This window comes from Garra rufa, chromosome 9 (assembly GCF_049309525.1).
Source record: "Garra rufa chromosome 9, GarRuf1.0, whole genome shotgun sequence".
In the NCBI taxonomy this organism is placed as follows: Eukaryota; Metazoa; Chordata; class Actinopteri; order Cypriniformes; family Cyprinidae; genus Garra; species Garra rufa.
In genome coordinates, this window is record NC_133369.1 from 32,061,378 (window position 1) to 32,085,349 (window position 23,972).

At 34.1% G+C, this 23,972-nt stretch overlaps 1 protein-coding gene across 1 annotated transcript; it reads right to left on the reverse strand.

Annotated features, from left to right (window-relative positions):
• Positions 1-535: 535 nt before the first annotated feature.
• Positions 536-23,880, reverse strand: mrpl13 (mitochondrial ribosomal protein L13). Its single transcript, XM_073846449.1, has 7 exons — positions 23,754-23,880; positions 23,023-23,146; positions 21,048-21,141; positions 20,719-20,779; positions 15,757-15,843; positions 15,112-15,233; positions 536-661 (listed from the first exon to the last, which is right to left on the reverse strand). Exons 1-7 carry the CDS (start codon positions 23,778-23,780, stop codon positions 637-639), a joined length of 540 nt encoding a protein of 179 aa, XP_073702550.1. The 5' UTR covers positions 23,781-23,880; the 3' UTR covers positions 536-636.
• Between the last annotated feature and the right edge of the window lie 92 nt (positions 23,881-23,972).

Here is a 23,972-nt window from a genome sequence, read left to right on the forward strand (position 1 = left end):
AGGTTTAGATAAATACACATTTCCAGAATTTCATCTCTATTAGGTATAATATGTGTTTGTGCTTAAAGCAATAGTTCACCTAAAACTGAAAATTATGTCATTAATTGCTCACCCTCATGTTGTTTCAAACCTGTAAGACCTTCATCTTCAAAACACAAATTAAGATATTTTTGATGAAATCTGAGCTTTACATTTTACGCCGGTATTAGTACACGATATCACTACAGAAGAGTCAAGTTTTAAATAGGAAAAATTTCGAAACTCGTTGGTCATTTTTGAACGCGATGCTATTGATCTAATTGGATTCAATGATCTATGCTAAGCTATGGGTCCCATTGACTGCCGTTATATGATTGACAGACTGCAACGGTTTGAGTTAAAAATCTTCATTTGTGTTCTACTGAAGAAACAAAGTCACCTACATCTTGGATGCCCTGAGGGTAAGCCTATAAATATAAAATTTTCATTTTTGGGTGAACTATCCCTTTAAACATCAAACATAACCAAGAGTTAACAAATGGACTGTTCATTTGTATAATTTTGAGACATAATTTATTTTATATTAACAGTATAAAAAAGAAAAACATTTCCAAGTCTCAAACTCCTGGACAGACCAAGACGCACAATCCGGGAAACTCATTTCATCCTGTAGTCTTCTGGCCTGTGAACACATAATAGACAGAAAAGTGAAGTCAATATGATTGCTAATGACCAACAGAACATAACAGGAACTTAAAGGGATATCACACTAAAAAAAAATTAAAATGATGTCTTTAATTACACACCCTTGTCATTCCAAACCTATAAGACCTTTATTCATCTTCAAAATACAAAGAGAGAAGAACTGCTGAATAAAGTTATTATTGTTTGTTTTCTTTGTGCACAAAAAGTATTCCCGTAGCTTCATAAAATGATGGTTGAATCACTGATGTCACATGGACTATTTTAACAATGTCCTTCCTACCTTTCTGGGTCTTGAATGTGTCAGTTGCGTTGCTGTCTATGAACGAAGGTCTTACAGGTTTGGAACGACATGAGGGTGAGTAGGTAATGACAGAATCTTCATTTTTGTTTGAACTATCCCCTTAAACCCTCCAGACTGATTTGAACAAATTGTAATGAACAAATACATGATCACAGTTGAGGGTAGGCAATTTTATAAAGCTGTTAAGTGCGCAGGTGCTTCTCTGACTTTCAACCTAAAAGCAAAAAAAAAAAGTTAATCACTGAATATGGTGATTTGTTTCCACCGGTATTAAATTTTAATTAAAAAGTTTCCCCCGCTACACTCTTATTGCATGCATAAAAGATCAAAATATTGTGCTCACTTGATGTAAGAGCAATTTAAGAATGTCAGCAGAGAGACAATGCATAATTTGACATGACATCCCATAGTGCTTCCTCTCATTTATGTGACAATTAATTAAAACTTCAGTGTTGGTGTTACAGTGGGTTAGAAACTGTAAAAAAACTGTTTTTTATAGTCTCTTATGCTCAAAGCTGTATTTATTTAATCAAAAATACAGAAAAAAGTAATATGGTAAAACATTGCTGTAGTTTATAATATTGGATTCCTATTTTAATATACATTAAAATGCCTGTGATACTTTTTTCTTTGATTCTTTGATGAATAAAGATTCTTTGAATAGCGTTTATTCAAAATAGAAATCTTTTCTAACAATATACACTGTTGCTCAAAAGTTTGGGATTTTGAAGTTGGTTTTTAAAGATGTTTCTTATGCTCATCAAGGCTGTGTTTATTTGTTCAAAAATACAGAAAAAAAAACTGTATTATTGTGAAATTTTATTTCAATTAAAAATAACAGTTTTCTATGTGAATATATATTTCAAAATGCAATTTATTCCTGTGATACAAAGCTACATTTTCAGCATCATTACTCTAGTCTTCATGGTCACATGATCCTTCAGAAATCATTATAATATGCTGATGTATTATCAATGTTGAAAACAGCTGTGCTGCTTAATATTTTTTGGAAGCTGTGGCACTTTTTTTTTTTCAGGATTCTTTGATCAGTAAAAGGTTAAAAAGAACAGCATTTATTTAAAATACAAAGGTTTTCTAACAATATACGCTACTGTTCAAAAGTCAGTACATTTTTATTCTCTCTTTTTTTAAAAGAAATTGATACTTTTATTCACCAGGGGTGTGTTCAATTAATAAAAAGTGATGGCATAGATTTACATTCTTAAAAATGATTTATATTCTGAATAAATTCTGTTCTTGTTAACTTGTTATTCATCCAAGAATCCTGAAAAATCACAGGTTCCAAAAAATATTTGGCAGCACAACTGTTTCCAAAATTGATAATTCTAATAATAAATCAGCATATTAGAATGATTTCAGAAGGATCATGTGACACTGAAGACATGAGTAATGATGCTGAAAATTCAGCTTTTCTTCACAGGAATAAATTCTATTTTAAACTATATTAAAGTAGAAAACTGTTAATTTAAATTGCAATAAAATTTCAAAAATTATATTTTTTCCTGTAATTATGATCAAATAAATGCCACTTAGATAACTATAAAAGACTCCTTCCAAAAACACTGACAAAACCTCACCGAGCCGAAACCTTTGAACAGTAGTGAATACATAATGTCACAGGTAAGTATACCATCTGGTACTAAGGAAATTTCATCTCAAGGTTAAAAATTCCAACACCCTGTCAATGTCCAGTCAGAGACGGACCCAAAGAGGGACAGAGGGGGTCAGGGGCCCGGGGGCCTGCAGAGTAATGACACTGACCCACATTAAGGGTCTCACTCAGAGACACATCCATCACCATGACAACAGTGTCACCTTGTCACCATCGTAAGCACAGCCTCAGGATGGCATCTGATCACTGCTGATATTTCCATGTTCAACACTGAAGGGCATTTCGCAGTTTGAATCATAATGAAAAAAAAAAACGAAATGTCTGTGAATTTAGGCTATATATAACTTCAGATATTTTATAAATAGGTACCGTCTGGTACTTTCAAACTCTAAGTACTAGCCTGCCGGCATTTAGTTTTTAAAGTGAAGTATAAAGTTTGTGTCAAGTATTTGCCACTTTCATGTCCCTACATCCACGCACATGTGAGTGTAGGACATTTGACTGAGAATTGTAATTAAAAATTAAACACTACATTAAAATTCATTACAAAAATTAACTAAAATGAAAGAACATGTTCATAAAATAGAAGAAATGAATGTACCTAAACCCACTTAGTTGAAGTCAAAAGTCTACATACACCTTGCAGAATCTGCAAAATGTTAATTATATTACCAAAATAAGAATGATCATACAAAATGCATGTTATTTTGTATTTAATACTGACCTGAATAAGATATTTCACATAAAAGACTTAACATACAGTCCACAAAAGAAAATAATAATTGAATTTATCAAAATAACCCTGTTCAAAAGCTTCTTAATACTATTGTCACATGTTGTTCTTCAGAAAAGTCCCACAAATTCTTTGGTTTTTCAGCATTTTTGTGTATTTTAACCCTTTCCAACAATGACTGTATGATTTTGAGATCCATTCGAGGACAACTGAGGGACTCATATGCAAAGGTTCAAATGCTCACTGATGCTCCAGTAAAAAACACGATGCTTTGAGAGCCAGGGGTGAAAACTTTTTAACAGAATGAAGATGTGTACATTTTTCTTAAATATAATTTTTTCTCCATTTAATACTGCCCTTCAGAAGCTCCCAGAAGACAAAATAAGTTAAATTTACCCTGATCTTCAAATTCCAAAAGTTTTCACCCCCGACTCTTAATGCATCGCGTTTCATTCTGAAGCATCAGTGAGCGTTTGAACCTTCTGTAATAGTTGCATATTAGTCCCTCAGTTGTCCTCAGTGTGAAAAGATGGATTTCAAAATCATACAGTCATTGTTGCAAAGGGTTCAAATACACAAAGATGCTGAAAAACCACAGAATTTGTGGGACCTGAAGAATTTATGTGATGTTTTATAAACTAATTTCGGGAGGAGCTCGCACAGATAATCAACACGGCCGATTCCCCCTGAGCAATTACTCTCCATATCCAATCAACCCAGAAAATCCCTATAAATATCACAACATTCCTACCTTCACCATCTCTTGTCTTGTTAACGCCCCTCCTCCACCCCGTCTCCTCACCTTCTGCCCTTAAGGGGGGAGCGCTTATAGGGTTCGGGCCAGTGCTGAGCTCGGACCCCTCCCCCTGGGCGGGGGAGAGCCCCGGGCTCGGGAATGGCTACCGAGCTCGAGGCCCTCTCCCGGACAGCAAGCCAAATACGCACAACCTTTCGCTCAGTTTATTATCTGTAAGTGGAAACTCGTGAACTGAAGAACAGCGGGACTGAAGAACTGTTCAGGACAAACAAGAGACTCATGAACAACTATCACTAAAAAAAATAAAAACATAATTCAGGTAACAACACAGTATTAAGAATCAAGTGTATGTAATATTTTTTATATAGTCCACAAGAGAAAATAATAGTGGAATTTATGTAAATGTCTTTTATAATGAAATATCTTATTCAGGTCAGTACTAAATAAAAAAATAACATGCATTTTGCTTCTCTCTTATTTTGGTAAAATAATTAACATTTTGCATGTTCTGCAAGGTGTATGTAAACTTTTGACTTTGGCTGTATGTTGGTATTCTGTTTTTGTTTATATTAAACATTAAAAACAAAGCCAAAATTAGTTAATAAAGCATGATTTTCATGACACTATCAGTTTAGAGTTACATGAATCACATGTAGTAAAAAGAATGAATTACAAATGAAGTACAAATGTTATTAAAAATTTAACCTACAAAAATAAGGCAACATTCATCTAATGTCTGAGAATCTATAAACATTTCCGACATTTAGAGACAGACCTGAGAGGATTGCTTCTCTAGGTATTTAAATAATACATGGCAAACACTGTCTGAGAAACATAAAGATCTGAGGGATCTCAGACTCACGTTTGTGCTGTCGAGGCTCTGACATACATACAAAACAGCATATTTGTGCTGTACTGTGGTAAAACAACTGGCAGCTCAGCAAATCTGGAGATTGGAATTCAAACAAGGACCTGATTGAGTTAAATACACTGTAAATGTCAGCTGTTGGTATTTAAGATGACTGCAGGCATTGTGTGTCTTTAAGAATGTGTTGTATTTTTATTAGTCTGCTATAGATGCCAGATACTAAGCAGGTTTTTGTCCATACATACAAATTCACAACCTTGAACCGATCAGCTAATTAATTAGAAACTCAGTTTTGTACTGAACTTATTGTACACTGTTAGATTTAAAGTCCATGTAATTAATGTAAACTAGCCATTACTGTGCCCCTACTAATTCAGCAGTTAAATCATTTCCAAGAGTGCAACAATAAATGGAAACTTTCATTATTTTCAAACCACATCTCACTGTTGACTGAACTCTATAGACCAAAAAGCCAATTGCATGCTGGGAGCCAAGTTTCTCATTAGAGCAACTCTATTACAAGAGAATGAAAACAAGTGGATTTGCATTTCCTGGAGGAAATACCGGTACTTAGCAAAAGAATCCAGCCAACGTTTTAGGTAATATCTGGTTAGACTTTAGAGCCACTGTTGCACACAGTTGCTTTTAAAGGGATAGTTCAACCAAAAATGAAAATTACCACTTGATTTCACCCTTAAAGGAACACTCCACTTTTTTTGGAAATAGGCTCATTCTCCAACTCCCCTCGACTTAAGTTGATTTTTACCGTTTTGAAATCCATTCAGCCGTTCTCCTGTTCTGGCGATATCACTTTTAGCATAGCTTAGCATAGATCATTGAATCCTATTAGACCAATAGCATCGCGTTCAAAAATGAATAACGAGTTTCCATATTTGTTGTATTTAAAACTTGACTCTTCTGTAGTTATATTGTGTACTAAGACTGGTGGAAATGAAAAGCTGCGAGTTTATAGGCTGATAAGATTAGGAACTACACTCCCATTCCGGCGTAATAGTCAAGGAAGTTTGCTGCCGTAATATGGCCGAAGCAGGCGGAGTATTATCAGAAATGAGTTCCCAGCTAGTTTAGCATTTGCACATGTGCTGCGTGGTATTACTGCTCCTGCTTCGGCCATATTACGGCAGCAAACTTCCTTGACTGTTACGCCGGAATGGAAGTGTAGTTCCTAATCTTATCAGCCTAGAAAATTGAAGCTTTGCATTTCCACCGGTCTTAGTACACGATATAACTACAGAAAAGTCAAGTTTTAAATAGGACAAATATCGAAACTTGCTGGTCATTTTTGAACGTGATGCTATTGGTCTAATAGGATTCAATGATCTATGCTAAGCTATGCTAAAAGTGATATCGCCAGAACAGGAGAACGGCTGAATGGATTTCAAAACTGTAAAACTCAACTTATTAACTCGGGGGGAGTTGGAGAATGAGCCTATTTCCAAAAAAAGTGGAGTGTTCCTTTAAGCCATCCTAGGCGACTTTCTTCTTTCAAACGAATGCAATCGGAAATATATTAAAAAATGTCCTGGCTCTTCCAAGCTTAATAATGGCAGTGAATGGGTGTTGATAGTTTGAAGTCCAATAAAGTGCATCCATTCATCATAAAAAATACTCCACTGCTCCAGAGGGTTAATAAAGGCCTTCTGAAGTGAATCAATGTGTTTGAAAAAAGCTAGAGCTACAGATTATTGTTTAAAGTTTTAAATATGGCTATTTTTCTAACACAAATGCTTCAATTTGCTTCAGAAGTCCTTTATTTACCCCCCAGAGCCACGTGGAACACTTTTTTATGATAGATTTATTCACTTTTTTTGGGCTTCAAAATCTCAACACTCATTCACTGCCATTATAAAGCTTGGATGAGCCAGGACATTTTGTAAAGCAGAAAGTCTTATACAACTAGGATGGCTTGAGGGTGAGTAAATCATGGGGTAATTTTCAGTTTTAGGTGAACTATCCCTTTAAATTGTTAAATTATGCCACGTCTTGCACTTCAGGACCACACGATATAATAAACATTAATATATCTGTCTTTATAGGTATCTTTATTAGTTGTTGCTCTCAATGTAAACAGGCATTTACAGGCACTTCAAAAAATTACAGCAACATGACACTTAAATCAAACGGCTGAGTCATGGTTAGCTGTGCATTTAATTTTGACATATGTAAATGACATGATTTAATTTTTTAAGATTATGCATATTGCTCTAAAATCATAAGGGACAATATATGCAGAGAGAGCGAGAGAGCGTGAGAGAAAGATGCATGAGGGGTGAAATAAGGTTAAACTCTCAGATCTCTTGGCACAGAAGGGAAGAGCTGTGGTTCAGCCACATTAAGTAAAGCAATGCCTCTGAAAATCTTCGAGCCTAGGGACACATCAAACTGCCAGCCAGTTAATGCCCTATAAATGCTGAACCAAGTCAAATTTACAATCTTTTTAATTTCATTTTTACCACAGCTGAGGTAATACTGTTTAGGAATAAGATGTTTTGACTCACCAGCTTATCAGCCAATCAAATGTTGCCAAACAAACATCACGTTGCTTTACTCCAATTTAATTACAGGAGATCTGCCCGTCTCATTATCGCATTGTCGTCTCCTTCCCGCCGATATGTTTTAATTACACGCTCCATGTGGCTCCTCGGGAGGAATCGGCTTGTGTAAAATAATACAATGGGGACGACAAACAAAACCAGCCATATAGGCATAAAGAGACACAGTTGGTTGCCTCAGTGTTTGTTTGAGAGGAATATGAACTCTGGGCATCACACAGTGAACCCACACTAACCAACACACAAGGAACAACCACACATAGTTTTGATCTAGAACCTTAAATAACAAGCTGCCTGGACCAGACTACAAAACACAATGTGGGATAAAAGATGTCGAAACAATGCCTGACCCTTTTTGATAAAAGGCACAACCTCAAGTTAGAGAAAAACAGTCCCTTGCCTGAGAGGTTTACAGGATTTTTATAGTGAAAAAAAATGACATATGAACTCAAACACTGACATAAAGCCTTGGTTTTGGTCAATTTATAACCTGAAGTTTTGTGAATGACTTACACAATAATGCAGGTAATTCTGATAATATGCATATATGTCATAAATGTTGAAATAATTGATTCTTGTGAGTCAATCCTTTTAAGTGAATCAAAAATGCATGAAAAAATTACAGTATTCTGATTCCTGAACAACTGATTTTAATGAGTTGGGTCAATTCAGTGAATCAGAAGCACACATATAAACTACTTTATTTAGATCTCTGAACAACTAATTCTTGTGAGTCAATCCTTTTAAGTGAACCAAAAGTGGATGAAAGAATTCAAGTATTCTGATACCTGAACAATTTTAAGTGAATCAAAGTGCATGAAGGAATTCGAGTATTCTGGTTCCTGAAAAACTGATTCTTATGAGTTGGGCCAATTCAGTGAATCAAAAGCACACAAATCACATATTGTATTTAGATTCCTGAACAACTGATTCTTGAGTCAATCCTTTTAAGTGATTTAAAAGTGCATGAAAGAATTAGTGTATTATGGTTTCTGAACAACTGATTCTTACGAGTTGGACCAATTCAGGGAATCAAAAGCACACAAATACTGTATTCAGATATCTGAACAACCGATTCTTGTGAGTCAATCCTTTTAAGTGAATCAAAAGTGCATGAATTCGAATATTCTGATTCGTGAACAACTGATTTTTATAAGCTGGGTCAATTTCGTTGAATCAAAGGTACACAAACCAACTACTGTATTTAGATTCCTGAGCAACTGATTCTTATGAGTTAGGTCAATTCAGCGAATCAAAAACCCACAAACCAACTACTGTTTTCAGATTCCTGAGCAAGAGATTCTTGTGAGTCAATCCTTTTAAGTGACTCTAAATTGTCAAACAAACTCTAAACAGCACACAAAAGCACTACTGTTTTCAGATTCCTGAGCAATTGATTTTTGTGAGTTAGTCATTTTAAGTGAATTGTAAGTGCATGAAATAAAATTGAGTATTTAGATTCCTGAACAATTGATTATTGTAAATCAGTCCTTTTAAGTGAATCAAAATTGCATGAAGGAATTAGACTATTCAGATTCATGAATAACTGATTCTTGTGAGTTGGGCCAATTCTGTGTATTAAAAGCACACAAATCAACTACTGTATTTATATTCCTGAACAATTTATTCTTGTAAATCAATCATTTTAAGTGAATCAAAAGTGCATGAAGGAACTGTAAAACACACAAATCAAATACTATATTCTGATACATATTCTTATTGAATTGAGTTGAGTCAATTCAGTGAATCAAAGTGCAAAGTGAATCAAAAGTGCATGAAGGAATTAGAGTATTCTGATTCCTGAACAACTGATTCTTCCAAGAGGACCTGGCTGCAGACATACAGCGAGTGGAGCTCCACCGGAAATACGTCACCTCCACCCTCAAACTGGAAAGACGTCATCTCCACTAAAATCAAAATGGCGTCGCGCACTTTAATTCAGGTAATTTTATTTTTTATTGTAGCCTATTAATTTAGTAGTGATGGGAAAATTAAGCTTTTCGAAGCACTGAGGCTTTCCCCTTAAGTGTATCGTAAAAAGGTACATTACTCGAAGCTTTTCAACACGTTGCACACTAGTGACATCTTGCGGTCAAAGGTGGGAAAAGCTGCTTTCGCGTCCCAGATGTCCAAGCGATTTTTACAGTTTCATAAAATAATTCAATTTGTGATACGAAAACCATAAGAAATAAACAAATAGAATTTTAATTTTACTTACACAAGGTATAAATAAACTTATAAAAGTATAAGCATGGTTCATGTATGCATATGATCAAAATAAATTAAGATTATTGACTAATAATTGTATTAATTATAAGTGCTTGTGAAGCGGGGATTACTACAAAATGACCATGCGCAAAACTACTATTTATTCATATTATGGTAAATGACACTTAAAACCTGCCCAAGAGGTTTGCCTTCTTTGAATCAGAATACGAAGCAGTCACTAATTTAGCATCGCTACATTAGCGAGTTACAACGAGGTTATCATATCATAACAAAACTACTTGTGAAATTTCAATGTTAGTTTTGTGAAAGTTTACATAGGCACAATGCTGCCTTGCAGACAACTTGAAGTTAGGATTTTTCCTGCTTCCAAATTAGAAATAATGCATGATTTAAAGATGGATTTCTCGGCTTCAACACCACCTGTAAGGCGGCAATATACCTATGTTTTGGTATATAGTAATATTCACGCTTTGTTAAGGAATAAAATATTTGCAATTGTATGTGTCTATTTAATAATTCTAGAAATTAAATTACATTTTTTCTAAGTAACCCTTAAATTAAGTGATCCTAAGTATTTCTGGTATCGAAAGTGTTGGCATGAATGTTTGTGTGTTTTTCAAAGGTGTTGAGGTATGTGTATTTTGTGTTTGTATTATCTTATGTATTATCTATATTTTGTTACTTTTGTTGATATGGACCTAAGAGTCTGAAATAAAGGAATTAAATTAAACATTGTGGAAAACATTATTTTACTGTGATATGTACGTTGTTATTTTGTTTAAAATACAAATTGTGATTAAGATGTTTAATAAATTAACTTCTCATTTAATGTCCAGTGATATTATAGATCTACTGTTTACTTTCTAAAATATATAATTATATACATATATAATTTGCCACGGTAAACGTTTTAACGATAAAATGTACAGAAAATGTAAATATTACGTGCATGTATATGTAACTATAAATAATACAAAACGAAAGATTAAACAATAAGTTTTAAATATGCAATGTCTTAAAATTTTGCCCAGACCAATATGCCGTAATATGCGTCGGAAGTGGAGGTGACGTATTTCCGCTCTTGAGTGGAGCTCCACTCGCATCCACGGTCTGCAGCCAGACCCTTCTCGATTCTTATGAGTTGGACCAAATTTAATGAATCAAAAGCACACAAATCCACTATTGTATTCAGATTCATGAATAGCTTATTCTATATAGAGATTCTTGTGAGTCAATCCTTTTAAGTGAACCAAAAGTGCATGAAGGAATTATAGTATTCTTATTCCTGAACAACTGATACTAATGATTTGGACCAATTAAGTGAATCAAATACACAAAAATCAACTACTGTATTCAGATTCCTGAACAATTGATTCTTTTGAGTCAATCCTTTTAAGTGAATCAAAAGCACACAAATCAACTACTGTACTTAGATTCCTGAACAATACTTTATTTTGAGTCACTCTTTTTAAGTAAACCAAAAGTACATAACTGTATTCAGATCCTCAAACAACTGAATGTTATCCTTATATAAGTCAATCCTTTTATAAGTGAATCAAAAGTGCATGAAGAAATTAGAGTATATTGATTCCTGAACAACTGATTGTTATAAGTCAATCCTTTTAGGTGAATCACAAGTGCACGAAGGAAGTAGAGTACTCTAACTCCTGATTAACTGATTCTTAAGAGTTGGTTCTTTTTCGTGAAACAACCACAACACCACTTTCAACTGTAAGACTGTGTAAATTATATAAATATATGCTACTGTATATTACTGATATTTAAAAATACTCTAAATAGTCATTAAATATCTGTGTAAACCCCTTTTTTAAATAATTGATTTAAACTTATTTTTAAAACAGTCAGTGGACTTGGATTTCTTTCTTTTTTGCCCCACATATTTATTCCTTAAAAGTACTAACATATTTGTTACCAGAACTACTAAGAAACCAAGATGGTTAAAATGAATCAGAACCAAAACTAATTCAACAGTTTATCATTCCTTTCCCTAAAAATCATGAGCTTGAATTTAACATGAAGACTTTATTCTTTATTAAGAATAATACTACTTCCAATACGGTTCTGTGAAACGATTCACTGAGCCTGGAGACACAAGGAAATTATTACTGGAAAATACACTGAAGACAAGGTAATGTACATATTTAACAGACTAAAGAAATGAGGATCCAAGTTCATAAATCTTAATTGTGCATGAATGAACCAAATGCTTGGAACTTAACAGGAAGGATATGTATAGTTAAACATTGTATCGTCACTCATCCTTTGCCAGGTGAAAATAACAAGTCACTTTGAAGAGTAATAGCACTCTGCCTTGCCTTGTGTACAACTTTTGGCACAACAAACTCTCTTTGAAATGCTGTAACACTGTTTACCTTTAAATCCAACTGAGGAAGACTGTACTGTCACTTGCCTTTCAGCGTTCAGTGATTTAACACTCAAGTAATATCAAATCTACAGAATATGAGAGAGGGTAAATCTCCTTGAGCTGAAGCGAAATAGTTGAAAGCTCCTCACTACCGCCCCGGGCAGCACCACACCACACCTTCTGACTCTTATCATCTTTTTATACCTCCCGAAGTGAGACTGCAGTTTCCAAATCGCAATATCTTCTACAGCAGCTATAAAGCTATTTAATTTCATACCTTGAGATTCATCTGATCACACTTGTATGATAACGATTATAATGAATTCATCAGTCACCTGTGCCATGCACACAAAGGTTCACTAAAGGTCACAGGAAAAGCAATGCCCTTCTCAGTCATCAGTTATCTTTTGGAAAACAAATACTCAGCCTGCAATAAAAAAATAAAAAAAAGCTGGGATACTGAGAATTACATTTTTTGGGTGGTTAGGAAAAAAGTGTTTCTATGCCACAACTTTTGTCTATTAAGTCCAGAAGCAATATAGGCCAGAGGGAGATGTGCTGTGCCAATGAAATACTCAGGATGGAAAACTTTATTGACTATAGTTGCGGGACAATCTGCACAGATGTAAAGGGTTTATGAGGCGTTTAACAGCAGTACAGCAGCTGTAACAATTTCAAGTGATGTGAAAAGTCTTGGAGGATCTCATGTGTGCTGCCAAACAAGGCAGAAAAGTATCTCGGGTGGCATGTATGTCATTCACAGCATTTGACCTTTAAAACAGGTAATTTTTTCATGTGTATGTGTAACACAGAGGGTACCTGATCTAGATTTTAAGACTTTGCTTAAAGAGGCAGTGTATACAATGAATCCGGAAAGTATTCACAGCATATTCACTTTATCCACATTTTGTTTTGTTACATCCTTATTCCAAAATGGATTAAATTCATTATTTTCTTCATAATGCTACAAACAATACCCCATAATGACAAAGTGAAAGAAGTTTGTTTGAAAGTGCTGTAAATACTTTCCGGATACACTGTTTATTTAAATATACACGTTTTGAACTATTGTTAAAAAGTTTGTGGTCAGTAAGATTTTAATTTTTTTAATCAGCTGTTGCTTCAGTCTTAAGTGTCACATGATCCTTCAGAAATCATTTTAACATGCTGATTTATTACTAGAATTATCAATTTTGGAAACAGTTGTGCTGCCAAATATTTTTTTGGAACCTTTGATATTTTTTTTCAGGATTCTGATGAATAACAAATTAAAAAGAACAGTATTTATTCAAAATATAAATCTTTTCTAATAACATAAATCTATGCAATCACTTTTTTTTTTATTAATTTATCAGATCCTTGGTGAAAAAAAGTATTAATTTCTTTAAAAAAATAAAAAATAAGAAAATACTGACCCCAAACGTTTGAACAGTAGTGTAAATTGTTTTAACCTTTTATTGATCAAAGAATCCTAAAAAAATTGTATCACAGGTTCCAATAAAATATTAAGCAGCACAACTGTTTCCAGCACTGATAATTGATTTCTGAAGGATCATGTGACACTGAATACTAGAGTAATGATTCTAAAAATTCAACTTTAATTACAGATATAAATTAAATTTGAATGTATATTAATATAGAAAAACATTGTTTTAAATCGTAATAATATTTCACAATATACAATTTTTTCTGTAGTTTTGATCAAATTAACACAGCCTTGAGAATAAGGAACATTAAAAATCTTACTGATCCCAAACTTTTAAGCGGTAGTGTATCTTAAAATGTAATTTATTTTTGTTTCAGCAAAAGCTGATTTTTTAGTAGGCATCAATCCAGTTTTCAGTGCCATTTTCTGCACAATTAAGATTTTTTTATATCAACGTTGAAACATGTACTGCTACTTCATAATTAAAAAAAAGTGATTCAAATGAATCAAATGAGCAGCATTTTGAACTAGAAAGATTTTATAACATTATAAATGTCTAATTCCACTGTACTGATGAATACAATGCATCCTTGCTAAATAAAATGACTAATTTCTTGTAAATAATTGTACTGAACCCAAACTTTTGAATGGTAGTAAATATATAATTAAGTTTTAATAATATTTACTTATGACGTCAATAAAAAGGTACTTCAAAACTGAAAATTCCAACACACAAGAGAAGAAATTGTTGAATAAAGTGATTATTTTTGCTTTCTTTGCACACAAAAAGTATTCTTGTAGCTTCATAACATTACAGTCGAAACACTGACATCACATGGACTATTTTAATGATGTCCTCACTACCTTTCTGGGCCTTGAATATGTCAGTTGCATTGCTGTCTATAAAGGGTCTGAAAGCTCTTAAATATCTTAAATTGTGCCTTAAAGATAAACAAAGGTCTTATTGGTTTGGAACATCATGAGGGTGAGTAATTAATAACATAATTTTCATTTTTGGATGAACTATCCCTTTAAACCTTGTTGACTGGACTGTGGTGGTACAAAATACAAAAAAAGTTGGAAAACACTACTCTAATGAAATAAACTGCCCGTCTATTTTATTATCAGAAAAGCAGCTAAGCAGTTGTGAAAAATTAGTGTCCAAAGTTTCCCACTGTGACCTCACAAGCAGTGTCTGATTGGCTGGCCTCCGAGCCGGTGACTCAGCTCTCATAAATCTGATTGGATGTCTGCAGTGTGGGGACCAGCAAAGCAGCCATCCAGAAAGGTGCAGCTTCACAGATGGATTATTAAACATCAGTTCTTTACGACCTCACTGCCAGCCACCCTCTCTCTCCCCTCAGCAGACCATCGGCACAGGATGACACCTCAGCTATGCTCTAAATCTAACACTGACTCATGCTCTTCAGATGCATGGAGGAAATATGGCAGAGCAGGAACAAAGGGACTAAGAAAGACTAATAAATAGAAAGAACGAGACAGAAAAACAAACAAACTTACGGAGTCCAGAGCATTGGGAAAGCATCCCGCTCCTCCTGCGTGTACTCGCTGAGTTTACGAGGAATCTCTCTGGGTTGTGGAAGCTCCTCTGTCAGGTTCTTTAGAATATCCTCAGGAAGGACCTAAAATGGAGAACACTGATTTGTATTATTGTATTACTGCACACACTTTGCTGTGACAAAACGGTACTGCAGAACTATGATCAGAGACAGGTGTCTGACTGGATCCTATCTAACTTTCCACCAAGATTCTGTAACTCAGTTACAAAACACTGTTGGTGATTCATAAAAATTCACATCTGGCTTTAGAAATGTACTACTTTCGCTGATGTGACCAAACTTGAGGTGGCTTAAAATAATAATATAAGAAATTTTGTATTTTTTTTTTTTTTAAAGAGCAACATTTATTTATCAAATGGATTAATGTGGATTAATTATGACGTGATTCTGCAGTAGGTTATTACAATCATGTAATTTTTCTATTTCTGCAGCTGTAGTGCTGCATTATGTAGCTTCTTAATCGGATAAATCCCATCCTCCACTGAAACATTCATCAAACACACTGACACATTTCTGCTTTCCAAACATGTCAAGTTTTGGACAGCGCATCAATGAACATAAATCAGAGCATCAACTGAGAGCTTACATCATCTGGGAAAAGGTGAAGCCGTTGCATCATGGTCCTTCTGGTGAGGTTTTTGGGAAGCATCCCGTACACAGCCAGTTTAATGATCTGTGGAGTATAAAAAAAAAAAAAAAAGGATAGAGATTTGAACACAAATTTAGCCAATGTCTCTCTAAAGGAAACTTGGGAGATATCTGCATTTTCGTTCTCTAAATAAAGAAAACATAAACAAATAAAGTAAATATACATGTTGTTATAGCCGTATACACTACCAGTCAAAAGTTCCAACAGCATGATTTTCAATGTTTTTTTAAAGAAGTCTCTTCTGCTCACCAAGCCTGCATTTATTCGATCCAAAGTACAGCAAAAACAGTAACATTTTTACTATTTAAAAATATTTTAAAATGTAATTTATTCCTGTTATCAAAGCAAAATGTTCAGCAATATTGTTCCAGTGTTTAGTGTCACATGATTTATCTGAAATAATTTAGTTTTAATTCTTTTTTTTTGGGTGGGTGGGTGGGGGGTGGGGTTCTAGAAATTAATACATTAATTTAGCAAGGATGCTTTAAATTGATCTAAAGGGAGGATAAAGACATTTATAATGTTACAAAAAAATCTATTTCAGATAAATGCTGTTCATCTGAACTTTCTATTCATCAAAGAAACCTGAAAACATAATAATAATAATAATAATAATAATAATAGTTTTTGAAGCAGCAAATCAGAATACAACGATTTCTGAAGGATCGTGTGACTGGAGTAAGGATGCTAAATTCAGCTTTGAAATCGCAGGAATAAATTATTTTTTAAAATCTATGCATATAAAAAACAGTTACTTTAAAGAGACTTCTTTAAAAAAAACATTTAAAATCTTACTGTTCAAAAACTTTTGGCTGGTTGTGTATACGCTCACACAGTAAAAAAGTAATATTGTAATATATTATGATTTAAAAAATTGTTAATTATCAGAATTAGATTATTCATTTAATTAAAAAACATGAATTTAACATTAAATTTGTATAGTTATTTTTATAGTTTTATTATTATTATTTACACTTCAATACAAAAGGTGGATAATGTGTTGATGATGTGTCATTTCTACACAACCAAAGAGTAAATCCAATCATTAATCATGCCCCTGATAAAATCATAACACTATTTCCACTGGTACCAAACTAAATAATACATTTCAGTCTCTTTGCTTATGCCACGGCACATGAATAGACAAGTAAGTGTCCATTTTTAACCCGTCATCCAACCATCCACAAAACACCAACTCAACCCCATCATTCTTTCATCAGGACATTAATCAAGGATTTTTTTTCTCTCTTCTGACTGGTAGATGTTTGATGGATGAAAGCTATCTGAGGGCGTGATCGCTCTTCACCACTCTGTCACCTTCCTCTGATCATTATCCACAATTATCCCTGATACATCCCCCCCTCGACTGGAATAACTCAGCCAAAGTCGAGCATTCATCTTGTTAATGACAGAAAACGAGCAGAATTCTGGAGAGGGTGGATGGCAGCATAGGCTGAATCTGAGTTGGCTTTTTCTGGGCCACAGAGCAGCACCTACACAGAACTATACTTCTTCAGTTGCATCCCACAGATGAAAACCCAATTCAGGGTCAGCGGCTTGCGTGCCTTGACTATAGATGGGCTCTGACTGTCACGGTGGAACGTAAAGGTCAAGGTTACTTTAAGGAGGTGAACAACAGCAGAGAGATGAGATATGCACTCTGTCTGCATTTACCTATAAATAAAGTGGAACAAAGAAAGAATAGGGCTTGTCACACCTGAACTAGTTAACCTGGGTCATTCTAAACCTTGGATAAATTGACTTGTGCTTTATATTGCTTCACCTTTCACATGGTTCGTAATTTACCCAGGGTTAGCAATTTATCCTCTGTAATCATATCACACCGTACATTCCTAAACCCTGCAGTTTGTTCCTATTTGCATATTTGCAGTGTCAGTGTCATTGATTGGACGAATGCAGCACGCAACCCATTTACATATGGCATATAAAGCATATAAAGTTTTTTCCTGAATTGGATTTTCTGACCATAAAGTTAAGATTTAAATGGTAATTTCTTCACTCCAATTGACACATTTTCAGTCATCATTTGACTTTGTCCCCTCAATTGCTTAAAAAACGACTGTTGCAAGGTTTCATAACAGGTTAGAAAGTGCTTCTAATCCCACTTCTAAATTACAAATGATCAAATTCAACTTTGTTCAAAAGCATGGTTTATAACAGCAATAACCCGAGATTATGTGCAGTGTGAAATGCCCTAATGTGGTCAAATTTTAAGGTATAGTTCACCCCAAAATGAAAATTATGTCATCTTTTACTCATCCTTAAGTGGATGGCAGCCATTGACTTCCTAGTATTTTGATTTCCATATTATGGAAGTCAATTGCTACTGTTTGGTTAAAGACGTTTTTTTTTTTTTTTGTGGTTTTCAAAGAAACTCATACAGGTTTGTAGGCAATTTGACATTACTGAGTATATTGCAAAAAACAGATGAGATGTTGATGAGACTACTGGGCAAACACGTTTAGAGTTTACTACTGTGTGATTTAGTCTATTAAAATACATTCAGAATTTTCCCAAAATTCAAGATAAGGGGGAAAATATGCAGTTTCCTTAATGAATCAATCAGCTGTTTGAACAAATCAGTTGAATGAATGACTCAATGACTTACCCATGCAGTGATTTGCCACCATCTACTAAGATTTTTCACATAAAAGACGTTTACATATAGTCCACAAGAGAAAATAATAGTTGAATTTATAAAAATTACCCTGTTGAAAAGTTTACATAAACTTAACTCTTAATACTGTGTTGTTACCTGAATGATCCACAGCTGTGTTTTTTGTTGTTGTTTAGTGATTGTTCATGTTGTTCATGAGTCCTTTGTTTGCCCGGAACAGTTAAACTGCCCCCTGTTCTTCAGAAAAATCCTTCAGGTCCTACAAATTATGAGGTTTTCAGCATTTTGTGCATTTGAATTCTTTCCAACAATGACTGTATGTTTTGAGATCCATCTTTTCACACTAAGGATAACTGAGGGAAGGTTCAAACGCTCACTGACGCTCCAGAAGGAAACACAGTTAATTAATAGCCAGGGGTGTAAACTTTTAAACAGAATAATGTGTAGATTTTTCTTAATTTGCCTAAACATCATATTTTTTCATTTAGTATTGCCCTCCAGAAGCTACAGAAGATAAAGAAGACAAAATAAGTTTAATTTACCCTGATCTTTAAATTCAAAAAGTTTAATGCATCGTGTTTCCTTCTGAAGCATCAGTGTGCGTTTGAACCACAGCTGTGGTTCATTCAGGCATTAACACAGTATTACGAATCAAGTGTAAGTTTTGAACAGGGTCATTTTTATGAATTCAATTATTATTTTCTCTTGTGGGCTATAAGTAAATGTCTTTTATATGAAATATCTTATTCAGGTCAGTACTAAATAACATCTAAAATGCATTTTGTATGATTCCTCTTATTTTGGAAAAATAATTAACATTTTGCAGATTCTGCAAGGTGTATGTAAACTTTTGACTTCAAATGTATATATTTCCCCCCCAATAAAAATCATTTCAAATAACGCTATTGAACGTTTGGTTTTTAAAAACCTCAAAACATTATTTATGCATATGTAACTGCAGGTTAAATGTGTTTATGTCCTGCATTAAACTTTAACAGTATGTAAATGCATCTAAATGCCACTTCAGATGCAGATTGTGTGCCACCTCTGCATTGCAAACATAAATTTTATTGATACTGATTTAATTTGATTGGTAAAAGCCCCTACAGTGTCTTACTATTTTAATTTATTGATTAAATGTAAGAATCTGGCACAAAAGATGAACAATGCATTTAATTAGGTTAGAAAAATTGGCCTTACAAAGGTAAAAATGTGCATAAAAGCTAAAAATCAATTTCAACTTTTTGGAAAAGTTAATTTCTGTTACTCCTGAAAACTAACCACTGCACAGAATATGAAAAAATATCAAAAGCGTTGGAAGTCAGCTGTCCACAGCAGCCCTAAACCTGCTACAGTGGGGGAAAATATTTTTATATTAATTTCAGGCTTTTCTTCTTAAATAAACTACTATACTGGAATATGGCACAATCACAAGCCAGAACTTTTATTACCTGCATGTGTCAAAAACATGTGCGATAACTACCGTGCCACAGCTCTGACTTGGAACATCATCACACACACAAAAATAATTCTTCCTCCAATATATTTCATATCTACAGCACTTCCACTTCATTGAGTGCTATTCTAATTCAACGCAAGAATATAATGAGAAGACTTAAAAGCTGTTTCTATTATCTGAGCTTCCTGATATTTGTTATTCTCCAAAAACACAAGGGTGTGATTCACAGCACAGGCTGAGAGAGAGACAGAGAGGGTGTTTTTCAATCCAGGCGCGTCACCAGCAGGTGACACTTGTAGAGGTGTATATTGGAAGCAGACAGGCTAGGAAAGACTGCTGTTTTAATAATGTTGAGGTGTTTGAGCCTTGAAAGAGCACTTTAAAATCTTTCTGACGTTGAGAGAGAAAACAATTTCTCCGTTTGGTGAAGGACAGACTGGAAAATAGTAGGACAGATAAGCACTGAAAGAATGATGGAGGACTGGGCAATATGGGCTCTGTGCTGCATTTATTATTCAAATGTGTGTCATGCTGATTGTGAGGGAATATTTTGCTCTGCAACTGCCACTATCTGAAATTATTAAAAAACATTTGGGCATCATTTACATAAATTAATAAATTAAGTCAATTTTCACCTTCCTCCAAGGTGCAAGGCAAATTGACTCAAATTATGAACAGGTCTGAACCAGTGGCAGGTTTGTGAGTGACGTGGGGACGCTGTTATTGTAGAAATTGCTGCAAAATTGAATTTGTCACAGAGAAATATCCAGTTCAAAAGCCAAATTTACAGAAGGATACTCACAGCTGTTGAGTCCTTTTTGTGCATTTGGGCTGCGGTGAGCTGTTTGAATGACCCAGGGTAGCTGTGGGATGAAAAAGGAGATATTTAGTTTTTCAAATCAGACCTATAAGTCACATTCAAAACGTTTTGGAAAGCAGCATATTGTTTCTATTACATGCACTAGCATATTGTAAATCATGTGGTTCAGATCTCAGATTTTCTTTTTCTTTTTTGCTCTTTGTCAGCACAAAGAAAACACAGCCGAGAGCAGGGCATAAATGAAAGATTATAAAAAGCATGTTCCCTGTCCTCAGCTGAGCTGGAGTGTGGAAGGAGCAAGCTCTGTTTACCCAGTGTGAGATGAATACACTTTCTGCTCCCATTTATTTCCAGAGAATGCGATGTGTTTGGTGTTCATGACCACCACATGATCTCCAATATCACCTGGGAACAAGACATGTATACGTACATGATAAATTTGCACATTCAGCTTGATCTGTTGACATTAGCCCCTGCTGAGGAAAAATTACACTTAAATTACACTAAAATTACAACTGGTTCTTTGTCAAGTCAATACTAATATTATATACTCTTATTATTACTAATTTCTTTATTCCTACTTTTATTGTTTTCTTAAACAATTACTAGGAAAAAAACAGAGACATACCACAGTTTCAATTCAATAATAGAAAGAAGTTTCTTATGCTCACCAAGGCTGCAATTATTTGCAGTTATATATTATAAATAAACAGTAACATTGTGAAAATATAATTTCAATGTAAAATAATAATGTTTTCTATGTGAAAAAAATTTAAAATTTTAAAATGTAACTTATGCCTGTGATAAGAAGCTTCAGCATAATTACTCCAGTCTTCATATCACACGATCCTTCAGAAAACATTCTAATAATATAACACTATAAACTACCATTTAAAAGTTTGTGGTCAGTAAATTTTTATTATTTTTTCCTTTTTCTTTTTTTTTGAAAGAAATACATACTTTTATTTACCAAGGATGTGTTAAATTGATAAAAAAAAGTGATAGCAAAGTTTTATATTGTTAGAAAATATTTCCATTTTGAATAAATGCTGTTCTTTTTAAATATTTTAACTTTTCATTCATCAAAGAAATCTGAATGAACTGTTGCCAACATTGATAATAAAAGTAATAAATCAGCATATTAGAATGATTTCTGAAAATCATGCGACACCGCAGACTGGAGTAACAGAATCACAGGAATAAATTATACATATTTTAAAATATATTAAAATAGAAAACTTTATTTTAAATTGTAATAATATTTCACAATATTACTGTTTTTTCTGTATTTTTGATCAAGTGTAAGAGATTACTTTAAAAAAAAACAAACTTAAAATTCATGAAATTAGATGGAAAAACAAAGGCTAGATAAATCTAATATAACACTGAATTATTGTTTAAACATTTACACACAGGTCTAACTGAACAACAGAAAAAATCCTAGCTAAAAATATCCATTCCTTCAAGCCCAGCAAATGAAAACACGGCCCCTCCTTTCTCTGACTTTGCTGCCTGGCAGAATAACTGCACAGCCCAGAATTTTCATCTCTTGGCCTGTTATGCTCATTCATCTATCAGAGAGTGAGAGTTTCATTAAAAACTCCCAGCATGTCTCAGGAAGGAAGCACCATCAGCGGGGTCCGTGAGTGAGCTGCAGGCACATACAGCGTGCAGCTCCAGACTAATGTATCAATTCCACAGCCTGTCGGAGTCAGAAGTCATGACACCTTACATCTTTCTGGAATTAGCTGCCACACTAGCAGCTTTTTACATTCAGATCAAGGGAAGAACTGTAATTCCTGTCATGAATTTAGACGAATAAATTCAGATTCACAGCTTCAGGGAATAATTTTGCAGCATGTTTACTCATGCAACTTTAAACATTCTGATTAAAGATTCAGCCTTTCATGTTAGATGTTACATACATTTCAATCACAGTCGATCTGGCTTTTAGGACCGAAGTCCTTAACATAAACACAAAATATAATGTGCAATATCCCACGTAACGAAATGTACAATGGGAAAATGAAAAACGAAAAAACGAAAATAAAAGCATTTTTTTTTACATATATAAATAGGTAAATGCATTGGAATTCACATGCTTTGGTTATCTAAAGCAGCTCTGCCAATACTTTAAACAGTGGTCGTTTACTTCCATCTTGTGGCCATTCGGCTACTTCACATTCCCAGTCAATTTATAACAACGAATCATTGCTGTCAAGCTCTACATGAGGTGGAAAATCAATAGAAAGGACTTCGTTTGATTTAGTAAACACATTTACTCACTCAGTGGATGGTAAATGGGTTTATGTTTTCCTTGAAGCCGCACTGAGCACATAGAGGCGATCTTTCCTGGAGGCTGCATCCTAGCGTCTATTAGGAACCAGGATCTTGCAAAGGTCGCCCATTGCTTATGGGGGAAAAAGGCAATTCATGCAATGCAAGGTTACTCTTCAATCACTGGACATAATTATTTTACAATAACTAATAATAATAGTTCAATTAAAATAAATTACGCATTAAGCGATATGACATTTTAACGCCTGTAACGTTAGAAGATTTTAAGCAGATGACAGATCAGTCACCGTTCACTTTTATGGAAGTAAACAAGACGCAATGAAAGTGAATAGTGACTAGGGCGCCCATATAAACATCATCTTTTGTTTTCCAAGGAATAAATACAATTATACCGTTAAATTGTTCATTTTTGGTGAACTGTCCACCTGTCACCTGTAAACTAATGCATTAATACACATTTACCACAGTATTATCTACATTCACTAATTTTTTAACAAAGGCGTAATATATGCTACACTACAGAAATCTAAGTTCTAAAGCTATTCAAATATATCCATACAGATATTATACACAGATCTCAATTTTTGACCGTAAACTTGTGAGCGCTCAAGCTCAAAAGAAAAACCACGCTTTCTATACAAGAAACATCAGCTGACAGCGTAGTATCGTTATAAATGACATTGTATAAGTTTGACAGTAAGCCATAATAATCAACTTACCTGGGCTGATCTTGAAAAACTAGACATTTTAAATAAGGATTTAAAACATTTGACCTCAATGTGGCTGTAGTGGTACAGCAGCAATTTACTTCCCTCCGACCAACAGAATGAAAATGTGGTTCCACATTTAATAGTTATAATTTTAATGCTCTAATGTTATTTTACTTTGATAATGTAATTTGAATAATAATAAGTATGCAATTATAATTTATGTTTTAG